This window comes from Anomaloglossus baeobatrachus, chromosome 5 (genome assembly GCF_048569485.1).
Source record: "Anomaloglossus baeobatrachus isolate aAnoBae1 chromosome 5, aAnoBae1.hap1, whole genome shotgun sequence".
Classification (NCBI taxonomy): domain Eukaryota; kingdom Metazoa; phylum Chordata; class Amphibia; order Anura; family Aromobatidae; genus Anomaloglossus; species Anomaloglossus baeobatrachus.
Genome location: NC_134357.1, coordinates 560,351,680 through 560,375,653, shown reverse-complemented (window position 1 = coordinate 560,375,653; position 23,974 = coordinate 560,351,680). Strand labels below are relative to the sequence as shown.

The 23,974-nt window shown below is 46.3% G+C and overlaps 1 protein-coding gene across 1 annotated transcript in view; it reads right to left on the bottom strand.

The window, feature by feature from the left end:
- Nucleotides 1-533: 533 nt before the first annotated feature.
- Nucleotides 534-23,974, bottom strand: part of LOC142313009 (uncharacterized) — a 289,249-nt gene continuing 265,808 nt past the window's right edge. Inside the window, exons 24-29 of the mRNA XM_075351996.1 lie at nt 19,852-20,520; nt 19,326-19,496; nt 12,280-12,335; nt 5,702-5,783; nt 4,575-4,691; nt 534-1,804 (exon numbers count right to left, since the gene is read on the bottom strand). Coding sequence (XP_075208111.1) covers nt 1,143-1,804; nt 4,575-4,691; nt 5,702-5,783; nt 12,280-12,335; nt 19,326-19,496; nt 19,852-20,520 — 1,757 coding nt within the window. The 3' untranslated portion in view covers nt 534-1,142. The remainder of the gene's footprint in view (nt 1,805-4,574; nt 4,692-5,701; nt 5,784-12,279; nt 12,336-19,325; nt 19,497-19,851; nt 20,521-23,974) is intronic.

The window sequence follows — 23,974 nt, the reverse complement described above, 5'->3', positions numbered from 1 at the left end:
TTGTCCAATCAGAATTTTTCAACTACATATGGGGTATTGCTGTGGTCACAAGAAAGTTGGCAGCAACGTTTTGATTTTACCTCTTGTAAAAGTGAGAAATTCGGTGCTAAATCAACATTTTGTCTGGGGAAAAAAAAAAGAAGAAAATTTTCAATATAATGACCTATTGTTATCAAATTTTGTGAAGTACTTGTGGGTTCAAAATGCTCACTATACCACTGGATAAAATCCTTCAGGGGGTCTAGTTTCCAAAATCGGGTAATATGTGTGGGGTTTCTGCTGTTTAGGGACCTTTAGGGACCCTGCAAATGCAACATGGTGCCCACAATTTCAGACAAATTTGTGTTCCAAAATTTAATTGGTGCCCTTTCCCTTTTGAGCCCAGCCGTTTGTCCAAACAGACTTTTCTGACCACATGTAGGGCATCAGCGCACTCATAATAAACAGGGTAACAAATTTAGGGTCCAATTTGTCATGCTATCTCTTGTAAAAGTGAAAACAATTGAGGCTAATGCAACATTTTTAGGTAAAATGTTAATTTATTTTTTCATTTCACTTTGCATTCATTCCTGTGAAGCACCTGCAGGGTCAATAAACTTCTTGAATGTGGTTTTGAGCACTTTGAGGGGTGCATTTTTTAGAATGGTGTCACTTTTGGATATTTTCTGTCACCTAGGCCTCTCAAAATCACTTCAAATTTGATGTGGTCCCTAAAACAATAGTTTTGTAAATTTTGTTGTAAAAAAACAAGTAATTGCTGATATACATTTAACCCTTCTAACTTCCTGACAAAACAAATATGTTTCAAAAGTTGTGCTGATGTAAAGTAGACATGTGGGAATTTGGGAAATGTAATTTATTAACTATTTTATGTGACATAACTCTGAATTTTTCTGCCTTTAAACCAAAGTTTGAAAAATGTGAAATTTTCGCCAAATTTCAGATTTTTTTTCATAAATAAAACAAAAAATATTGCCCTAAATTTACTCCTATCATGAAGTACAATAGGTCACGAAAAAACAGTCTTGGAAACACTGGAATCCCTGTAAGTGTTCCACAGTTAAAACCTCAAAGTGACTCTGGTCAGAATTGTAAAATTTGCCCCAGTGATTAAAGGTCAAACTTGGCTCCGTCACTAAGGGTTAACATAGATATGGCTTCTTCCCTAAGTGATTTTTTTGATGTTTAACCAAATGTGATTTACACACAAAACGTTTCTCACAGTCTGAACATGAATATGGCTTCTCCCCTGTGTGAATTCTCTGATGTAAACGAAGACTTGATATCTGACTAAAATCTTTCCCACACTGCGAACATGAATATGGCTTCTCTCCTGTGTGAGTTCTATGATGTTTACGAAGAGCTGATTTCTCTATAAAACATTTCCCACATTCTGTACAGGAAAATGGCTTTTCCCCCGTGTGAGTTCTCTGGTGTGCAACAAGTTTTGAATTTTCTGCAAAACATTTCCCACATTCTGGACATGGATATGGCTTCTCCCCTGTGTGAGTTCTCTTATGTACAACAAGGTTTGATTTACAATTAAAATATTTCCCACACTCAGAACATGAAAATGTCTTCTTTCCTGTGGTAGTTTTAACATCCCTTCTGTGACTTTTATTTTCTTCAATAGTCTGTGATAATTCCTGTTTAATAGGACCAAATGGTAGATCTTTGCTGTGAAGCACTGAGAATACAGCAGGGATGACACAATGTTCTTCATATGTGTCTTGTGGCACACCAACATCATATAATTGAGAGTCTGAAGATGATAGAAGTCCCTTTGATCTCCTAATGCAGTCACCTGTCAAGAATAACACATCACTTTCTCAATAATATATATTGACAAGCAAAAGGGTAACAATGTTTTTGACTTTTGACTACCAGGCTCCTTTTTTCCCCATCCACTATAGCTTTGAGCATGAGATGACCTTCCTTTTATAGACAATCATCTTGGCTACCTCATACATAAATTTGCAACTATTCAGCATATGATTATTTATGCAAAATCCTGTCATGTTACTGCATGATTACTGTTTTGCTCTTGGTGTTTTCCAATTTTTTTCTTCCTGTATACTACAAATTACAACCTGGTCTCACATTCCCTAATAGCTCAATGTTTTATTAGGTTGATTCCCAAGTGAAATGTAACTGGTTTGAATCGAGGAGCAGCCATGAAGAAGATTTCTCAAGAAAAGAAAATCGATAGCAGTCTTCTCAGCCAAGAGAACTGCCAAACTGCATCATGTAAGTGCCTTGACAGTTGGAAGAATACGAAATAAAGTCAGTGCTTCCATTCAAAAGATAAGAGGTGACGTTCAGGCAAAATATCGGAGTTAACAAGTCGGCTGATCACAAGATCTATCAGTTCTGGTGAGACAAACCCGGCAGTGGAGGCTGCTCGTATGCTTCATAATAGTGAGATCACAGATGTCCATGCAACCACCCCGCAATGCAAGTTATAATAGTCTGGAATGGTGGCCTGAAAAAAGGCAAAGAAGCCTTGACTTCAATATCGTCATAAGAAGACTCTGCTCGAGTTGGCAAAGAAGTACAATAAGTGGACAGTAGAAGATTGGAAATAGGTGATTTGGAGCGATGAGACGAAATTCAATAGACTAGGCTTTGATGGATGCAAATGGGTCTGGAAGAAAAAGGGGCTAACGGATTGAGAAACTGAAGGAACTGTGAAGTTAAGTGGAGGAAGCTTGATGCTATGGGGTTGTTTCACAGCCAAAGGCATTGAATACTTGACCAGGATCAATGGTGGTCTCAATGCTGAGCTATATGCGAGTATCCTACAACACGAGTTGTTTGAAAAGGACGACATATTGTTTCAGCAAGACAATGACCCGAAGCATACACTGGAGTTAAAAATTAGAGAACAATGTATGATCACTTGCTTTTTTCAGAAATAATGTAATCTACATTGATCAATATTTGAAGTTTTTTGTAAGGGGTACACACACCATGCCACGAGAACACTGTTTTACAAAAGAGCCAAAGTTTTTCAACATAAAACCTTTTATTTTGCCCAAAACGTGAGGATCATAATTAGAGAAAAACAATGACTGTAGCAAAGAGAAAGATTATCAGTAAATTTTCTGAAGGTAACAACAGTCACCAATCAGTAGGACGTGTACAGACCTTTACTTTGAATGACTTCAGCACATCTGCGGCCACAGGACCTCACTAGTCTCTCACACTGCTCTGGTGTGATTTTGGTCCACTCTTCTTCCAGTCTCTTCCACAATTCTTTGACTGTTGTGCGTTTCATGGCCATAACTTTGTCACCAAGAATTTTCCAGAGATTTTCTATTGGGTTTAGATCAGGACTCTGGGCTGTGGCCATTTCATTGTTTCAATGTTTTCTGTTTCAAGGAACTGCTTTAGCTGTTTTTCTGTGTGACAGTGGGCATTGTCCTCCATGAAAATTGCCGGCTGATTGAGTAATGAACGCAAGTAAGGAACCTCGTGTTGTTGAAAAAGGTTCTGATCCACACATGTATTCACTCTGTCATATAGCTATATGAGAGGCCCAACTCCTGCTGCAGAAAACATTCCGAAAACCATGACACTTCCTCCATCCCCTTTAACTGACTTCTTAACACACTTTGGGTTCAGTCTTTCCCCAGTTTGTCAACGAACATAATGTTTTTCATCAGAACCAAATAAATTAAACTTGCAGTCATCACTAAAATGAACTGTGGAGCACTTCTCTTCTGTCCACACAACGTGCTCCTCACTAAAAGTGAGTCTAGCCTTGTGATTCTTTCTGCTAATGAGAGGTTTGGTCACTGCAGAGTGGGCTTTCAATCCAAATGCTCTTAAACATCGTGACACTGTATGACGAGACAGATCTTCCCCTGTTCAGTGCTGAACTGCCGAGCAATTCCAGCCGCAGTGTTGAAACAATTACACATGCAGAGTCTCCGCATTATCCTGTCCTCTCTTGCATTTGTCTTTCGAGGGCGATCAGCCTTCTTAGGGGATTTGAAAGAGTTTGTGATGTTGTATATATGAATATTCTCGATATCACAGACTTGGAACAACCAACTTCTCTTTCTATGGATGATAGGGTCACCCCTATGGCCTTCATCTGGACAACCTGCTGCCGGAACATTTCACTTTGGAACGGCACACCATTTTTGCAAAGTCAGTGCAAACTGGAAAATTAGGCTGCCAGTTACATAGGAAATTAGCACCAGGTGCCAGATTAACACCAATAACTTGCAGGTATCTGAAAGTGTTCTCTAATATTGACCAGTGTTATTTCATTTATCTCATTTAAATTTTTATTATGTGCTTTTGAAAAAATTCAATTTATGAAATAAGCTTAAAATCCTGCGCGTTTCCTCATGCTAGGATCTAATCACATAGGACGACACAATGAGCATAACATTTAGGAAATTGTATGTTGTTTTCTAATTATGATCTCCAGTGTATATGTCGAGATTGGTGAAGAAAAAGCTCAATGACAATGAGGTAGAGGAGCTGAATTGTCCACACAGTCCCCAGACACCAACCTAATCCAACACTTGTTAGTAGAGTTGAAGGAAAAGTTGTATACATACCCAAGTGAGTCGACCAGCATGGACCAACATTGTGAATGTGTAGAAGAGACCTGGGATCAGATCTCGGAGACATCCTTGAATCTGATCGAGAGAATGGCCAGAAGGATTCAGACAGAGCTGAAAGACAGAGGTGGATTTACAATATACTAACAAAATAATAAAGATTTAAATTTAGAATTTTAGGAACAAAATAGTAACAATGCAGTGACATGACAAGAATTTGCATAACTCATCATATGCTAAATAGTTGCACATCAAATTATGTATGAGGTAGCCAAGATGAATGTCTATAAAATGAAGGTCGTATCACGCTCAAAGATGTAGTGGATGGAGAGATATGGAGTCTGAAGGTCAAAAGTACAAAATATTGTTACCCTTTTGCTTGTCACTATAACCTTGGAAATAGTTTTATTTTTAATTATATATATCTCAAATGTCCATTAAAATTGCAAGTTGTGTTGCAAAATTCGATTATTCAGTAAGGTACTGGTGACAAAACAGTTCACATTCTAACTGAAGACCACAGAGCAAGGACAACTAGATGATATCAGACCACCAGGATCGGCTCTAGCAGTTTCCCAATTCAGTGTTGAATTCAGTATCTTCCTAAGTTCATGTCTCAGAGTGTTCGTCACCACTATTTTGTAGTAAGACCCTCAGTTGAGAATCATAAATTAGCCTGTCAGTCAGTACCATTAGGGGGTCTGTCTGGCACAATCCCTGACAACCACATGCATTTTACTGCAGAATGAAGTAGCAGTGCATTTTTTTTATGAAGAAGCCCTGACTTTGTAGAAAGTGTAAAACAGGAAAAGCAAATTAATTTGTACATTTGTAAAGTATACTTTAGAAGAGAAATACGATGAACACGCATCCAATCCAGGAGATGAAAATTAAAATAAAAAGCCTTTATTCATAGTAATGCACTAATATAAAAGGAATAAATGATTGACTAATATAAATAATATGGAACATGGGCACATTCCCCTTGTCTAGGATGTACAGGAAACCTCTTACACCATATTTTTAGGATAATAAGTTTTGTTCCTTCTTCTTAGTCCCACATTGTAGCAGCTGCTGAATGAGAAGAATCTGTGACTTCTCTGCATTTAGTGGTCACTACTCACCTGGGCGATTATCTGTAGGAATCTCCTCCTTACTCCGCTCATCACCCCTCACATATGTCTCTGTAGTATTAATATGGGGCAGATCTTCCCCCTGAAACAAATATTGTAAAAGTCACAGACAGATGGAGAAGTCCCATCTATGATCAGCTCTAATCCTGCCATCTCCACCGCTCTCATTACACAAGTATAACACATATAATACTGGAGGATAAAACAAGACTGAGCACAAGACCTTCACAGCCGACTACACATCATAGGGAGATTTCATGGCACCTTCTCTCCATCTACCTGATGATCCTGAGGAACATCGGGATCTTCTTGTTTACAGTCCTGTGGGAGAAGAGGACGGGGACATCTCTCTGGTGTTGTCCTCTTACTGGATAGACCTGGAGGAGACACATACAGGGACTGAATTCATTCCTTACATACAGATAATTATAGGCCGTGTGTATTTAGTCCTGTCTATTACCTGGTGATGTGAGGGGCCGGGGAACCTCCATCATGACGTCCTTGTACAGATCTTTGTGTCCTTCTAAATACTCCCACTCCTCCATGGAGAAATAGACGGTGACGTCCTGACACCTTATAGGAACCTGACACATACAATGATACTGTCACCCCCGATCCCTTCATAGCGTTACTGTATAATGTCCCAGCATTCCCAGCAGTGTCACCTCTCCAGTCAGCAGCTCAATCATCTTGTAGGTGAGTTCTAGGATCTTCTGGTCATTGATGTCCTCATGTATCGGGGGGTGAGGTGGAGGCCCCGTGATTGGGCTCAGGGGTCTTCCCCATCCCTCAGACACAGGGGCCTGACAGCGCTCACTAGAGGTCTTCTTCACTACTGTGTAATCCTGGTTATGGAGAGACACAGTAAGAAATCTCACTCCAGACATTTCCAGAGCCCTCACCTCTCCAGTTCTGTCCATCTGTTATTCCCATAGATAAGAATGGTGTAATGTGACGTCATCAGAATCTCTCACCTCTCCAGTAAGCCGGAAGAGGATCTCTAGGGTGAGGTGTAATATCCTCTCCGCCATCTTGTCCCTGTCCATATCCATCCTTCACGGGGCAATCAGGAGGATTCTCTTCTATAGAGCGATTGTTCTCCCCCAGCATCTAATGTGTATGGAGCCTGAGCCCAGTATTGGGGAATCTCCACACACCTCCTCCTGCAGAGCCGCACACTAGATATATGGCTGCTCTGTGCTTCCAGGACCTGTGATGATGTCACATGGAGGGGAGGAGTCAGGGGTCACATGGTCAGCTCCTCAGTGTATGGAGGACTCTGCTGTGCTGGGTGTCATGGTGCTGGTTGAGGGGAAGTTTATGTGTGGATGTAGCAGAGCCGTGTGTGTGTGTGTGTGTGTGTAGGAGGTGTACGGAGCCATGTGTGTACGGAGCGGAGCCATGTGTGTACGAGGTGTATGAAGCAGAGCCGAGTGTGTACGAGGTGTACGGAGCGGAGCTGTGTGGGTATGACATGTGCTGATCGGACCCGTGTGTCTAAAATGTGTACGGAGCGGAGCTGTGTGTGTACAATGTACGGAGCAGAGCCGTGTGTGTACGACTGGTAGGGTGCGGAGTCGTGTTTGTATGGCGTGGAGCCAAGTGTGTGCACCGTGTGCCAAGAAGAGCCGTGTGTTTACAATGTGCCAGGCCTTTGTACTCCTGAAGATGAAGGAATGCTCCGCTCTCACCTGCACACGGTGATGTTATACGGAGGCGTCTGGACGCTCTGCACTCACAGCTTATTGTTCCTCTCTGGTGTTTTCCACACTGTAAGGCCTGAGGACTTGATCAGAGACATCACCCCCTCCCCCATGTTCTCATTCTTCACCCCTCCCCCATGCTCTCATTCTCCCCCCCTCCCCTCCCCCATGTTCTCATTCTTCCCCCCTCCCCTCTCCCATGTTCTCATTCTTCCCTCCCCCATATTCTCATTTTCCCCTCCCCCATGTTCTCATTCTCCCCTCCCCCATGTTCTCATTCTCTCCCCTCCCCTCCCCTGCCCCATGTTCTCATTCCCCTCCCCTCCCCCATGTTCTCATTCTCCCCCCCTCCCCTCCCCCATGTTCTCATTCTCCCCCCCTCCCCCATGTTCTCTCCCCTCCCCAATGTTCTCATTCTCCCCCCTCCCCTCCCCAATGTTCTCAATCTCCCCCTCCCCCATGTTCTCATTGTCAACCCCTCCCCTCCCCCATGTTCTCATTGTCAACCCCTCCCCTCCCCCATGTTCTCATTGTCCCCCCTCCCCTCCCCCATGTTCTCATTGTCCCCCCTACCCTCCTCCATGTTCTCATTCTCCCCAACTTCCGTCCCCGATGTTCTTATCCCCCCACCCTCCCCCATGTTCTCATTCTCGCCCAGAATACAATCTGGTTTGGGGGTCAGTGTAATTTCTTTCAACAACAGACGAAGTGGAGGAAAGCTTGACACGCCCAATGGAATAGGTCACCACACATCCATGGAGTGCAATGATATGAAATCCGCCAGGTGGACTATAACTTGAATAAAAGGAAAAAATATCGGCACATCCAACGTAAAATAAATTCTTTCTTTATTTTCACATGGTGTTAAAAAAGTCCATCCATATTCAGAAGACCCTGACGCGTTTCCGACGCAAAAGAGCGTCGTTAATCATAGGATAACATTTTTTAGTGAGCTCTAGACATTTATAGGCAAAGATCAACAATATAGTTAGAGACAATTAGTAACACATGATTAAAAATCACACACTAAAAACAAAAAATAGGATTGGACAAAAAGAAAGGGGAAGGGATTGTGAAACACTGTAGTATAGAGTATCTCATATAAAGTACCATTAATAATATTTCAGCAACGACATGGTGTAAGTCAAAGTATACTTTGGATCCAACCACCGTGTCTTTGTAGAAAAGGTGAACGGATGGACTCTACATGTCTGGTTCCCACCGTGAAGCATGGAGGAGGGGGTGGGATGGTGTGGGGGTGCTTTGCTGGTGACACTGTTGGGGATTTATTCAAAATTGAAGGCATACAGAACTAGCATGCCTACCACAGCATCTTGCAGCGGCGTGCTATTCCATCCGGTTTGTGTTTAGTTGGACCATCATTTATTTTTCAACAGGACAATGACCCCAAACACACCTCCAGGCTGTGTAAGGGCTATTTGACTACGAAGGAGAGTGATGGGGTGCTACGCCAGATGACCTGGTCTCCACAGTCACCAGACCTGAACCCAATCGAGATGGTTTGGGGTGAGCTGGACAGCAGAGTGAAGGCAAAAGGGCCAACAAATGCTAAGCATCTCTGGGAACTCCTTCAAGACTGTTGGAAAGCCATTTCCGGTGACTACCTCTTGAAGCTCATCAAGAGAATGCCAAGAGTGTGCAAAGTAGTAATGAAAGCAAAAGGTGGCTACTTTGAAGAACCTAGAATATAAGAGATATTTTCAGTTGTTTCACAGTTTTTTTAAGTAATTCATTCAACATGTGTTAATTCATAGTTTTGATGCCTTCAATGTGAATCTACAATTTTCAGAGTCCTGAAAATTAAGAAAACTCTTTGAATAAGAAGGTGTGTCCAAACTTTTGGTCTGTACTGTATATATATAATTATATATAATATATATATATACATATATATATATATATATATATATATATATATTATATTTTATATATAGATATTAATATATACTATATATATATTATATATATATATATATATGTATATATTTATATATATATATTTATATATATATAGCAAAATTAACCCTTATCTCTCCTGTACCGGCTGTACGGACCCGAGCCGCGCAGTCTCTTCACCTCCCAGCTCCCGGGTACTTTTCAAATGACACAGGCGCGCGCAGCGTGATGATGACGTCATCAAGGAGTGCGCGCCTGAGTCACACAGAAAAGTGCAGGGCAGGGAGCAGAGGACGGACTCCTGAGTTCCGCTCTCTACACACTGTACAGAGCTGCGGATCGCTCCCTGCCCGGCACGCTGCATGCGATGAGGGCAATCTGGCCAGGAGCCCCCAGAGCCTTGAGCAGCTACAGGTCAGCTTGCCCTCATTCCTGACAGGCCAGGAAGAGTCCCCCTGAACCTCGGGGCTCAGTGCAGCTGCATAAGCGGTATCTCCAGCACATGTGGCTAATTTGCATGCGATGCAAATTAGCCATGTGTATAGCAGCAAAAGCAGCACTGCCGGGCCCCTCTACTGTGATTGTGACTGGGGCCTGGTGAAGAGGGGGGAGGTCCCGGCTGGCCCGTGGCTTAAAAAAACTAAGTAATTGTCCCTGGCTCAGCCGGGCGCCCCCCCTCTTCACCGGGCCCAGTACACTAGGCACAGTAGTAATGCCCTGATGGCGGCTCTGTTAATATGGCTTAACCCCACTAATCCTAGTTTTCTAACCAAATGGTAAATATATAATGGGAGGAAGTACCTAAGTCAAACAATTATATGTATAGACAATGATTGAAGGCCCTTTCTGAAAAAGCGAGACGACGCGAAACGAGCGTCAAGGGGGTCCCTGCGATAATTATACACTTTATTTCTCTTATCCATGAGTGGCAGCATGAGGTCGATGGTGGATATTTTTAGAAATCTCACTTTTTTCTGATTGTATGTTTGGTTCAATCATTGTCTATACATATAATTGTTTGACTTAGGTACTTCCTCCCATTATATATTTACCATTTGGTTAGAAAACTAGGATTAGTGGGGTCAAGCCATATTAATATTAGGATTCGCTTGCTGGAATTACACATGAATAAGCCATTGTGTGGATATTGATCTTTTGTTGTCACCCTGTGGTCGGAATTGGCATTACATTCGGATTTTTATATATTATTGTAATATGATCTATTGATGTAACTGATCACTATAGGGCAGTCATGGCGAACCTTTCATAGGTCGAGTGCCCAAACTGTAGCCCTAAACCCAATTTTTTTTCCAAAGTGCCAACCAATCCTATTGTGTAAACAATTGATTTTAACCTTACCTTTGCACTCTTCTCTTCAGCAGGAGGCATCACTCTCATGCATGCTTACCACACATTGAAGCTGAGCCACTGCCATTGCCCTTTCCATACACAGGAGTTGGATTCTGCCCTTTCCAGACACAGCAGTTGGATTGATCTTTTTGAAAAAAATTGTAGCATATTAGACTGACAGAGATTTTAACATGGAATGCAATCAGATTTCACCCTGTAATCCACATCTACATTTCAAAGTCTGAACATCTTGAAATCCCAGAAAGACGTATGAGTTGCTAAACTCCCCTTTCATTATGTAGTTATGTCCCCCTTCATGGGCCACTTCCTGGTAAACATGTCCGCCATCCAGATATATATTTCCTACATTCTGCTATATTTGTCCCCATCATGGCCCCATCCTGGTAAAAGTTCCTCATCCTGGTAAATGTTCCCCCATCCCGACATGTATCCCATTCCTGGTAAATGTCCTCCATCCTGGTAAATGTACCCCATCCTGGCATGTTCCCCCCCATCCTGGTAAATGTACCCCATTCTGGCATGTTCCCCCATGCTGGTAAATGACCCCCTTCCTGGTAAATCTACCCAAAATCGGGTAAATGTTCTCCCATCCTGGTAAATGTCCCCCTTCCTGGTAAATGTACCCCATCCTGGCATGTTCCCCCATCCTGGTAAATGTACCCCCATCCTGGTAAATGTCACCCTTCTTGGCATGTTCCCCTTCCTGCTAAATGTTTCCCCCATTCTGCCATGTTCATGTACCCCCATCCTGGCATGTTTCCCACATCCTGGCATGTTTCCCCCCATCCTGGTGTAGCACCCCTGAGACTCTCAGGGCACTACAGGGAACTGCATCCTCTTGGGGATGCAGGACCTACCCCCTGGGACCTGGAGTACCAATGCTGATTATACTAAAACACAACCAAAATCTTAGTTCTTCACTCCACACTGGGCATGGAGGGTTAACCATGGAAGGGGATGGTCGCCATGGGAACGAGTCACTGGGTATAGCTAGCCTGGTGGTCAGCAGTCAGTCAGTAGTCAGTTAGAGAAAGTAGCACACAGGAGAGGTGTGCGGACGTGCCTGAGCTGGGTCTATGTAACGGTGACCCCGGGGGCACAGGAGAGAGGTCGCCAGGACGGGTACCGGAGATACCGCTGTGACCGGAGCATGAACGGGACACAGGGCCCTAGGTCAAGCGCAAGTTTTATACTGTTTGGCAGATACCTGCCCAGTGAGGACACCTTCACCGAACCAAATAATCCGGGTGCATCAGCAATAAAATAGGATCGGGGTTCGGACACTTACCTCCCCGCAGGGTCCGCACTGTTCGCCGTACGGAGAAGGAGACTGTACCCCAATAGGGACAGTCAAGGCCCCAAAACACTCCACGCTACAGGGACCCAATCAACAGAGAGTGCCGGGGACAAAGCAACCTGAGTCACTACATTGGCACTGGTCCTCCAAGGGACCTGAACCAGTAACCCCTGGGTCCACAGTGAGTAAAGACTGTTAAAGACAACCTGGTGTGGTCTCCGTTATTACCCCCGTTACATCTCCCAGGCACAATGTTTATTGACTATTACATCGAAACTTACCATATTATGGTCACTGCTGCCCAAGTGCTCCAGGACTCGTACATCTGAAATTATATCTGGTCAATTTGACAGGACAAATCCAGAAAATTATCTCTTCTGGTCAGTTGATCTACCATCTGAGAGATGTAATTGTCTTAAATTGTAGATAATAACTTGCAGCTTTTAGCACAACCCGAAGATTTTATGTCCCAAAGAATGTCTGGATAGTTGAAATCCCCCATAATAAGGATCCGATTATTATTATTATTATTATTAGCTGACTTTTTAATTTGTTGCAGCATTTCACCCTCTACCTGTTCAGGTATGTTAGGAAGCTTATAGCAAACTAATTAGCAGCATTCCATTATTGCCTTTCCCGTGTATTTACCCATATTGACTGTACATTGTTGCAGCTCCTCCCAATGTTGTCATTGAGCACAGGTCTTAAGTTAGATTTGCTAACTGTACACATGCTTCCACCTCTTTTGTCTTTCCTGTCCTTTCTTAATGTGGTGTAACCCTCTACATTTGTTACCCAGTCATGGCTCTCATCCAGTCAGGTTTCCGTAATTTCCACCACATCATAATTCGTGGATGACATAAGAGTCTCCAATTCATTAATTTTGTTCACAAGATTTCTTGCATTTGCCAGCAGATATTTAATACTATTAACACCTTTCTTACTCCTCATATCCCAACTTTCCTTGCCTGTCCCTGTCTCCGTTAAAACTGCCTTGATCCCTACTGTCTCACTCTCTCTGTCTACTATATCTATTATCTTTTTTGCACAACTACCCTCCCTCTCCCTATATGCTAGTTTAAAAGCTCCTCCATCTGTCTGACCATATATTCCCCCAGCACAGCTGCATCCTCTCCATTGAGGTGCAGGTGAGATCCCTACCGTAGAGCCTGTAGCTGACAGAGAAGTCGGTCCAGTTCTCTTTGAAAACCCAAACCCCTCCTTCCTGCACTAATGTTTAAGTCACGTATTTATCTGCGTATGATCCAGCTGTCTATCTAGTGACGCTCGTGGCACCGATAGTGTTTTTGAAAACACCACCTTGGAGGTCCTGGACTTCAGCTTCTCTCCTAATTCCCTGTAAGAATTTTTAAGGACCTTCCACCTCCCTCTAACCTTGTCAGTAGTGCCAATGTGCACCATGACCACTGGGTTTTCCCCAGCCCAACCCAGCAATCCGTCTATCCAATCCACAATATGCCAAACCCGAGCACCCTGCAGACAACACACTGTTCGGTATTCACAGTCTATGCGACAGATGACCCTGTCTGTCCACCTAATTAAAGAGAACCCTATCACCAACATCTGTCTCGCCTTTGCTGCACTCTTACTTCCTTTCTATAGCACCCATTTTCCAGTTGTGAGGAATAACATCCTGCTGTAGTGATTTTAATCCTGGCCCTGCATCCCCAATATCAGCCAAATAGGCATATTTACTAGGTTGTGCAAGGTTAGGACTAGGCTCCCTGACACTTTTCCCTTTATCCCTTCTTCTAAGTGTTATGATTAGAAAGAAAGCTCTGGTGACCTTAGCAGTGCAAAAAGACCTGGACGCCCATCGAAGACAACAGTGGTGGATGATGGCAGAATAATTTCCATGGTGAAGAGAAACCCCTTCACGACATCCAACCAAGTGAACAACACTCTCCAGGATGTTGGCGTATCAATATCCAAATCTACCATAAAGAAAAGACTCCATGTAAGAAAATACAGAGGGTGCAAGCCACTCATAAGCCTCAAGAATAAGACGGCTACATTGAACATTGCTAAAAAAAATCTTAAAAACCCAGCAGAGTTCTGGGAAAACATTCTTTGGACAACTTGTCCTTGATACGGCTGGACGGGCCCTGACCGAAGGTCACTACCAGGACCTCTTCATTCCATGCCAGCCAAGGTACGGAAGCGCAAGGCGTACTGAGCCAGAGTGTGTGTGCTATGCTTCAGAGACAAGAGGGACAAAGTAGTTGAGGTGTGACCTGGAGGGTTGAATACTGTCCAAAACATCTCCAAGAACCTTCCAGCAATGTGAATTTCCGGTCCACCATGCTCCCAAATGGTTTGCCCAGGCCAGAGATAATCCAGACAGTAAAAAAACCATAAACAATACCTTAGATATGTCAGAAAGGGAGAGATGGCATGGTTTGTAAAGTGGATCTGACATTGATTTATGGATCTGCTGCGCTCATTGGGATCCCCATCATAGCGGGATGGAAGTGGAAGCTGGAGCTTAGCCAAACATCCAGAAAGTGAGGCCTTAGGTAGATCCTTCTGGGAGAGTTGGTCAGACATGGAAGTGGATGGCAGGGTGGATATAGGAGCAGACAGACCATGTAGCTGTGTTGCTACCACGTAGATAGCCTACCTTATTGGATGTTGACACTCACTTTGAGAGCATACCTACTCATAAGGAGTTGCACAAGGGTTTTGAAATCTCTGTGTCCAGAATTGCCAATAGGGTCCATAGCCTGATCTTACTGTGATGCTGGTGGGTAATGACCCACTGTGCCACGAGGCCTGGTTTACTTCGAAGGGGCATAACTAAGCGACTACCTTGTTTTTGCTAGAGCCTCTGATGGTGAGGTTAAGCTTGGCAGCAGGTAGTCACCAGGTACCACTTTCTGGGCAGTCACTGTGCCTGCGGCAGCTGGCCAACAGGTCACAACAGTACATGGGGCACAAGCTGAGGCGTGGTCAAGCAATCCAAGGCCTATAACATATATAGCCATAGAATGTCTTTCTTAACATCTCAACAATTTGAGTAAATATATACACCAGAAATTAAAGAATCTTTAGTTCTTGAAGTCACTTTTCTTCTAAACATAATTATTTATTCTTTAACCCCTTCACGACCTATGACGTACTCATACCCCCTGGTTGGTAAGTGGTTTGGGACTATAATAATAATAATAATAATAAAAAATCTTTATTTCTATCGCTCCAACATATTCCGCAGCGCTTTACAATTCAGGAGGTTCATATACAAACAAATAACAGTTATAGAAAATACAATAATTGGAGTAAGGAAAAAAGACAAGCCTGCTCGTGAGAGCTTACAATCTACAATTAAATGGGGGGGGGGGGGGGGGCAAGGTACAAGTGCTTATTTACGATGAGAGTCCAGCCTTCTCAAGGAAATGGGGGATAGATAATGGATGCCTGGACCAGTTGGCCAGAGCCTTGAGATGCATTTAAATGTCATGGAGTTTGACATGGGGTTATGTTCTGAGAAAGCGTGGAGGGACTATGAATTTAGTTCGGCTAGGGAGTGTGATAGGCCTCCCTAAAAAGAAGGATTTTTGTGTAGTCACCGTAAAATCTCTTTCTCTGAGTCTTCATTGGGGGACACAGGACCATGGGGTGTATGCTGCTGTGACTAGGAGGCTGACACTAAGTAGACATAAAAAGAGTTAGCTCCTCCCTAGCAGTGTACACCCTGAGCCGGAGGCGGATGTACGCCAGTTTAGTGTACAAGCAGTAGTAGGAGAAACCTGAACAACCATAACTAATCAAGGTAATAACAAGAAACACGTGTAGAACACATTATCTTATATATATATATATATATATATATATATATATATATATATAAATATATATATATATATATATATATATATATATAAATACGCCGGGTACAAATCAACGTGGTCCCGTGAAGAATCAGTAACAACCGGCAAACTAAGAGCAACCCAATATCCAAACAGAGTGGGTGCTGTGTCCCCCAATGAAGACTCAGAGAAAGAATTTACGGTGAGTACACAAAAATCCTTCTTTCTCTATCGTTTCATTGGGGGACACAGGACCATGGGACGTCCAAAAGCAGTCCCTGGGTGGGTACAGGAGCAATCACACAGATCCATAACAAATCAAAACTCTTTGAGAATGCTCAGTCCAAAAGTGTACCGCTTTTTTATAAGTGTGCGACGGCCGCCTGCAACACCTTTCTCCAAGGCAGGCATCCGCTGACGCCTGGGTGTGCACCTTGTAAAACCTGGTAAAGGTATGAAGGCTGGACCACGTGGCAGCTTTGCAGACTTGTTCGGCTGACGCCTGGTGTCTGATTGCCCAAGATGCCCCAACTGCGCGGATGGAATGGGCTTTTACTCCCCTCGGAGGAGACTTGTCTCTAATCCTGTAGGCCTCTGATATGGCCGACCTGATCCATCTTGCAATGGTAGTCTTGGACGCCGGCATGCCCCTCTTGGGCCCAGTAGGCAGGACGAACAGGCTGTCCGATTTGCGGAAAGGCGCAGTTCTCGAGATGTAAGTCCTGAGAGCTCGCACTAGGTCCAGTGTATGTAGTGACGTTTCCATGGAGCGAGTGGGGGCTGGACAGAAGGATGGAAGCACGATCTCCTCATTCAGATGAAAAGGAGATACTACTTTCGGCAGGAAAGCAGGAGAAGGGCGCAGGACAACCTTGTCCTGGTGGAAAACAAGAAAAAGTGACCGGCATGAGAGACCTGCCAGCTCAGACGTTCTCCTGATTGATGTGACTGCCACCAAAAAAGTCACCTTCCAGAATAGGTGTGACATTGAGGATTCTTTTAGAGGTTCGAATGGAGCTAATTGTAGGGACCCTAGAACCAGATTGAGGTCCCATGGTTCTAGCAGGGAACGATATGGCGGTGCTAGATGGGCGACTCCTTGGATGAACGTCTTGACTTGTGGACAAGATGCTAAATTTCTCTGGAAAAGGACAGACAGAGCCGACATCTGCCCTTTGAGAGTTGCCAGCGAGAGACCCGCCTGTAAGCCTGACTGTAGGAAGGCCAGTAACACTGGGAGTGACAGAGCCAGCGGAGATGAGTTGCCATTGACCTCGCACCATTGAAGGAAGGCCTTCCAAGTGCGGTAATAGATGTTTGAAGACGAAGGCTTTCGAGCCCTGACCATAGTCTGTATCACCTGCGGGGCAAAGCCAGCCTGGGCTAGTAGCCAGGATTCAACGGCCATGCCATCATTGAGAACCCCTGAACCTTGATGGAAGAGAGGACCTTGAGACAGCAGGTCCGGACTATCTGGGAGCCGCCATGGGGTGTCTGCGATGAGCTGCGTGAGTTCTGCGAACCACGCTCACCTGGGCCATTCAGGGGCAATGAGAATCACTGGGATACCCTCTGCTTTGATTTTCTTGAGGACTCTTGGGATCAGTGGAAGTGGTGGGAAGATGAAGGATAGTCTAAACTGATTCCACGGGAGGATGAGAGCGTCGACTCCTAGCGCTCGCTGGTCATGGTAACAGGAGATGAACTGTGGAACTTGATTGTTGAACTGAGAGGCCATCAGGTCCACATCCGGAGTCCCCCATCTGTGGCAGATCTGTTCGAAAACCTCCCTGTTGAGGGACCATTCGCCCGATGCCAGACCTTGCCTGCTGAGGTAGTCAGCTGCCCAATTCTCCACGCCTGGAATATGTACTGTGGAAATCCTGGAGTGGTGAGACTCTCCCCACTGTATGATTTTCTTCACCTCTCTCATCGCCATGACGCTCCTTGTGCCGCCCTGGTGATTGATGTATGCCACTGCTGTGGCGTTGTCCGACTGGATCCTGATTGGCGATCCCTGTATGAAGGGCTGAAAATTCTGTAGGGCTTGGAGAACAGCTCTGATCTCTAAAACGTTGATAGGGAGCCGGCTCTCCTGGGAGGACCACCGACCGTGAGCCGTGTGTTGATGGAACACCGCTCCCCAGCCCAGAAGACTGGCATTGGTGGTGACTGTCTGCCAGTGTACCGGTATGAATGACATTCTTCTGGAGAGATTTGGGCCGTTGGTCCACCATAGAAGCGAGCGGCGGGGTTCCGGAGACAAATGGATTCTGTGATCCAAGGTAAATAGAGATTTGTCCCATTTGTTGAGCAGTGTTAGCTGAAGGGGACGAAGGTGAAAGCGGGCAAACGGAACCGCCTCTATTGCCGCCACCATCCGGCCGAGGACTCTCATGCCAAAACGTATGGACACCACCTTGGAGTGACGGAGGATCTGGAGGTCTCTCTGGAGGGAGACAATCTTTTCTTGCGGGAGGGACACGCGTCCTCGGATGGTATCGAACTCCATGCCTAGGAAGGCAATCCTGCGGGCCGGGGTCAGAGAGGACTTCTTCCGATTAGTGAGCCAGCCGAGTCGGGACAGAGTATCGATGGTGACCTGAACACTTAGGAGACAGTCGTCAAAAGAAGAGCCCTTGATCAACAAGTCATCCAGGTATGGAATCACCAAAACCCCTCTGTAGTGCAGGAGAGACATGGCAGCCGCCATGACCTTTGTAAATACTCGTGGTGCAGACGCGAGGCCGAAGGGTAGAGCAGTAAACTGATAATGATCTTCTGCTATTGCAAAGCGCAGGAATTTCTGGTGCTGTTGGGCAATCGGGATGTGCAGATATGCGTCCTGTATGTCCAGAGAAGTGAGGAATTCGCCGACCTCCATGGAGGCAATCACAGATCGGAGCGATTCCATGCGAAACTTCCGGGGTCTGACATATCTGTTGAGAAGTTTGAGGTCGAGAACAGGACGCACCGTGCCATCTTTCTTGGGGACAATGAAAAGATTTAAGTAGACTCCCCTGAATCGGTCCGAAGTTGGAACTGGAATTACGACCCGTGAATGGAGAAGAGAATCGATGGCGTGAAAAAAGGGGCGAGCTCGCGCGTCTGACTCGGGAGGATGGGAGAGGAAAAAGCGACCTGGTGGAATTGATGAGAACTCTATTTTGTACCCTGAGTCTAGAAGTTCTCTGACCCAGGCGTCCGTGATCAAAAGCAGCCAGACGTGTCGGAAGTGAGACAGGCGGCCCCCCACCTGATCCGCGCTGGCACGCGAAGACCACGACTCATTTAGCGGGGGTAGCGCTGTGATCTGGATGTCGACTTGGCTGGCTGGCATGGCCTAGAACCCCAGGAACGGTTTGTTTTGAAGGACAGATTCTTCCTGTTTCTCTTAGGATGTGTTGGGGAGCTGAAGCTGCGAAAGGACTGGAACCTTGGTGTTGGACGGCGACGTGGGATACGCCTTGGTCTCAGCTGTGGAAGAGAGGTGCTCTTACCTCCTGTGGCCTCGGCGATAATCTGATCCAGTCTGTCCCCAAACAGATGACCTCCTGCAAAGGGGAGGGCGGTAAGTGATTTCTTAGAGGCCGCGTCCGCATTCCAGGCTCTGAGCCAGATCGCCTGACGGATGGCCACCGTGTTGCTAGCTGCTTGCGCTGCGCAGTTGGCTGCTGACAGAGATGCGTTGATTATGTACTCACCCGCTAGAGCAATCTGTGCCGCAATGTTGAAGAACTCAGGATTGCTCGACCCAGAGCGAAGACCCCTGCGGAGAGTATTGGCCCAGGACACCATGGCCTTTGCGACCCAGACGGCGGCGAAAGTGGGTGAAAGGACCGCGCCCGTCGCTTCAAAGGCCGAACGGTCGAAACTCTCGGTGTTCCGATCCGTGGCGTCACAGAGCGATGCCCCGTGCGGGAGAGATAGTACTGTGTGTGACGACAGGAGGGTCGACCACCGGCAAGCCTGCCCATTCCTTCCTGAGTTCCTCAGGGAAGGGATAATGTAAATCAATCAACTTACCATTGTTGATTATCTTGGCCGGTTGTTGCCTGTGCTTGTGTAGAATTTCAGCAAATTCTGGGTGGTCACAGAATTGCCTGTGTGCTCGCTTGATCCGTTTGAAAAAAACATGCGAGGTCTGGGTGGCAACGGAGTCCGTCTGGAGCTTCAGCGTTTGATTTACCGCTTCGACCAGACTATCCACCATACGTCTGATGTCGTCCGTCTGATCTGAATCCATCAGCGAGGCTGCGTTCAACTCTTCTGAAAGGTCGGACGGTCCCGGGGACGAGTAGCACTCGGGCCCTGGAGGTGAGAGGGACCTCTGGAAGGAACTTGAAGAGGAGGTCCTGCGGGTCCGCTTCTGCGCTCCAGTAGTAGGGTCTGGATCAGACTGACTGTCGTCCTGAGCCGGTTGGACCAGGGTGGCATGGTCGGGCGTGGGAAGTAACTGTAACACTTGCGCGATGGTCAGTGACGCCCTTGAAAGAGAGTCCACCGACTGAGACAGAGAGGTCAACCACTCCGGGGGAGGGATCGCATTGGTGCTCGGGGTGTCCTGTACTGCTGCAGTAGCGGCAGCGACGGGGTTGCTGGCGGCGTCTGGGGCAATCTGCGTGGGCTGGGGGTCTGGGACGCAAGCCGAGCAGAGGGACGTAGCCTGGCCTTGGAAGAATTTTTCCTTGCAGGCTGTGCACGCAAAATACATTATAAAGAGGGCCTGTTTGGATCGGGATGACTTAGAATTAGGCATGGTTCTCAGGAGACTCTCACTAGTGACACTAGGGAGGAGACAGGAGATAGGAGAAAAAGAAGAGAAAAGAGAAGTAAGATGTAGACTGGTCCTAAGCAGGAGCAGCACTCACCCTGGTCCTGTGTCCTTCCCAGGTCAGCAGAGGTTTCAGAGCAGTGTGGACGGCACTAGCGGATCAGCAGAAGCTGCTGCCAACAGGCCTGCTTCCCGCCGAGGAGGTGAGCCGTTGCAGGCAAAAACGCGGGCTTTTTCTTTTTTTTTTTTTTATGCTGGGAGGTGTGCAGGGGGGCTGGCCGGCCTGTATCCGGGCAGAACTTGCGGGGGGCATGCCTGGAAGAGCACACGCGCGAACGGGGGGCGGGGCGCTCAGGCCTGAGGTAGGTCCAGACCGGGGACTCAATTAGAGGGCGGGTGCCCGGGAGCGCAGCGCTGCGGAGGGGAAAGGTCTTACCTGCGTCCTGTCGGCTTCGCTACGATTTTCGGTCCCATCCTCTGATGCTGTGCCTGGCGGTGAGTGCTATACGCCCCTGGGTGACACCAGGGGGGTACGCTGGGAAGCTGAAAACACTGCAGAGCGCTCCTGCGCTGCAGTGACCACAATCCTCTGCCTGGGCCCAGGGTGGAAAGAAACGCTGGGGAGGCATGGTGCTGCTGAACACTTCTGCGCTGCCGAGCCTGCGATCCTCTCACCGGGTCCTGGATGGGAAAGCCAGGAAGGTGCAGAGAGCCCTTGCTGCCTCCACCAGAAACACCCCTGGGATGGTACCGTAGGGGAGGACGGGGAGTGTGCCCTTAAAAAAACGCTCGACCCCAAGCAGCCCCAGGGACGGTACCGTAGAGATGGAGGGGGAGAGGGCCTGACTTCTCTAGCCTCAACACCCCTGGGGACAGTACCCGGAGGGATGGAGCAGGCGAGGGGTGCTCTCTGTTGCAGAGACTTGACCCTGCATGCAAGACAAAAATAGAGAATGAGAGGGCTGAGCGACGCCGTGTTCAAACACTAAGCAAAAATCTGGCATAGATCCGCCTCCGGCTCAGGGTGTACACTGCTAGGGAGGAGCTAAATCTTTTTATGTCTACTTAGTGTCAGCCTCCTAGTCACAGTAGCATACACCCCATGGTCCTGTGTCCCTCAATGAAACGATAGAGAAATATGCGTTTTTAGGGAGCGTCTGAAGCTGAGTACGTTGTGATTTGTCCTAGCTTCTTGGGGTAGAGCATTCCAGAGGATTGGTGCAGCTCGGGAGAAGTCTTGGAGTTGGGAGTGGGAGGTTCGAATTAGTGGGGATGTTAGTCTTTTGCAGAGCGTAGAGAACGGGTGGGGTAATAGATAGAGAGGAGGGTGGAGGTTTAGGGGGGTGCCGCACTGTGCAGAGCTTTGTGGGTGAGTACAAGCAGTTTGAGTTGGACATATGACGTATGGTTGCATCATGGCAATTGCGCAGAACACAAGAATTATTGTTGCTGGGAGCTCAGCGTATATGACAGCTGAGCCCCAGCTCTCACAGCCAAGAGTGATGCTTGCAGCACCCTGGGTTGTTGAACCCCATAAATGTTGTGATTAATAGTGATTGTTGCATTTAGGGGTTACAAGAGGGAGTGCACTCCCTCTCCCAAGTATCAGAACCCCCATGAGGGGTGATCGTGGGGGCCCAATCATTGTCATGGCAACCCGAGGTCATCGTAACAAATTCATGATGACTTCTGGGTCATCCAGCTAAAGCAAGCCTCTGAGATAATGCCCTTAGCATGATCTCAGAGGCTTGTGTCAGTGTAGCACTGATAGGTATGATGTATTGCAATGCTGATGCATTACAATACAATATACCAGTGATCAGAGCAATAAAAGTTGAAGTCCTATTTAGGGACTTAAGGCCCCGTCACACACAGAGATAAATCTTTGGCAGATCTGTGGTTGTAGTAAAATCATGGACATATTGTTCCATTTGTACACGGCCACAAACCTGGCACTGATTGTCCACATTTTCACTGCAACCACAGATCTGCCACAGATCTGCCACAGATCTGCCACAGATCTGCCACAGATCTGCCACAGATCTGCCACAGATTTATCTGTGTGTGTGACAGGGCTTTAAGTGAAAAAGTTAAAAACATTAAAAAAATTTGATTAAAAAAATCAGAAATTAACCCCATTACGACAGCCTTACGTAGATAAACGATGGCAAAAGAGGGTACTTATTCTGATCCGCTGTTTATAAACAGCAGGCAGAAAAAAGTAAATAGTGCCTACCAGCGTTGGAAAATCTCCGGGGTTTCAGCTACCGGGGGTAGCCAGGAGCCTGGAGATCTTGATTCAGCCTGTTTTTTTCCGGTCCCCGGTCATGTGATCATCAGTGTACACCGTTATAGCAATGGTCACGTTACAGTAAATGGCGGTGCCGGTAATAAATGATTCGTCTCCCACCTGCCATGATCAAACATGTCACATGGGAGATAAATCTCCTCCCCTGGCCCTCGGTGTCGCCAAAGTGTCCCCCCGACCACCTCTCCATAATCCAAGATAGCAGTGCGCACGACCAGCGCGAAGGCAGCATTCATCCTCCTCCTTTGATTTCTGTCGCATGTGTCACCCCCTATAACTCCCCGATGTTCCCCAGTGTTCTCTGTAACTTGCACAACGTTGATCCCCCGCGATTCCTCCTCCTCCTTCACAATAGATGCTGGCCACATGCACAGAGAGCAGCTCTCAGCCAGCTTTCCGCCTTCAGTAACGCTGAGCTCACGGCCGAGCGGTGGACCCAGGGAGAGTGGGTGCACCCACCACTCCTCACATGGAGGGTCTGATCTTCCAGAAAATGAGAGATACATTCACTGAGCATACCCCATATTTTGGAAGGTCCAGAATCGCCGAGGGACCTCTAAAATGTATTGCGGCAGACTGGATTTTTTCTTTTCTTTTCAATAAATTGTTGAATGAGGGAATGTGTTGGGGAGTGTTTTTTCAAATATAATTTTTTTGTCTATTTTTTTTATTACTAACAGTTAGTGATGTCGGGTATCTGATAGTCGCCATGACGTCACTAACCGCTGGGCTTGATGCCATGTGACATTACACAACTGGTATCAACCTTATATATTACCCTGTTTTTGACTGCACCAGGGCAATGGGAAAATCTGTTGCGAAGCACCAGGATCGGCGCATCTAATGGATGTGCCACTTCTGGGACGGCTGCCGCCTGCTATTTTTAAGATGGGAAGAGTCCAATAACCATGACTCTTCCCACCCTGAGAATAACAGAACCCATCTGTCAGCTTCACGTTGGCTGGCTATCCAATTTGGGGGGGACCTCACGTTTAATTAATTATAAATAATTAAAAAACAGCCAGGGATGACCTCCATTTTGAATTACCAGCCAAGGTGAAGCTGTC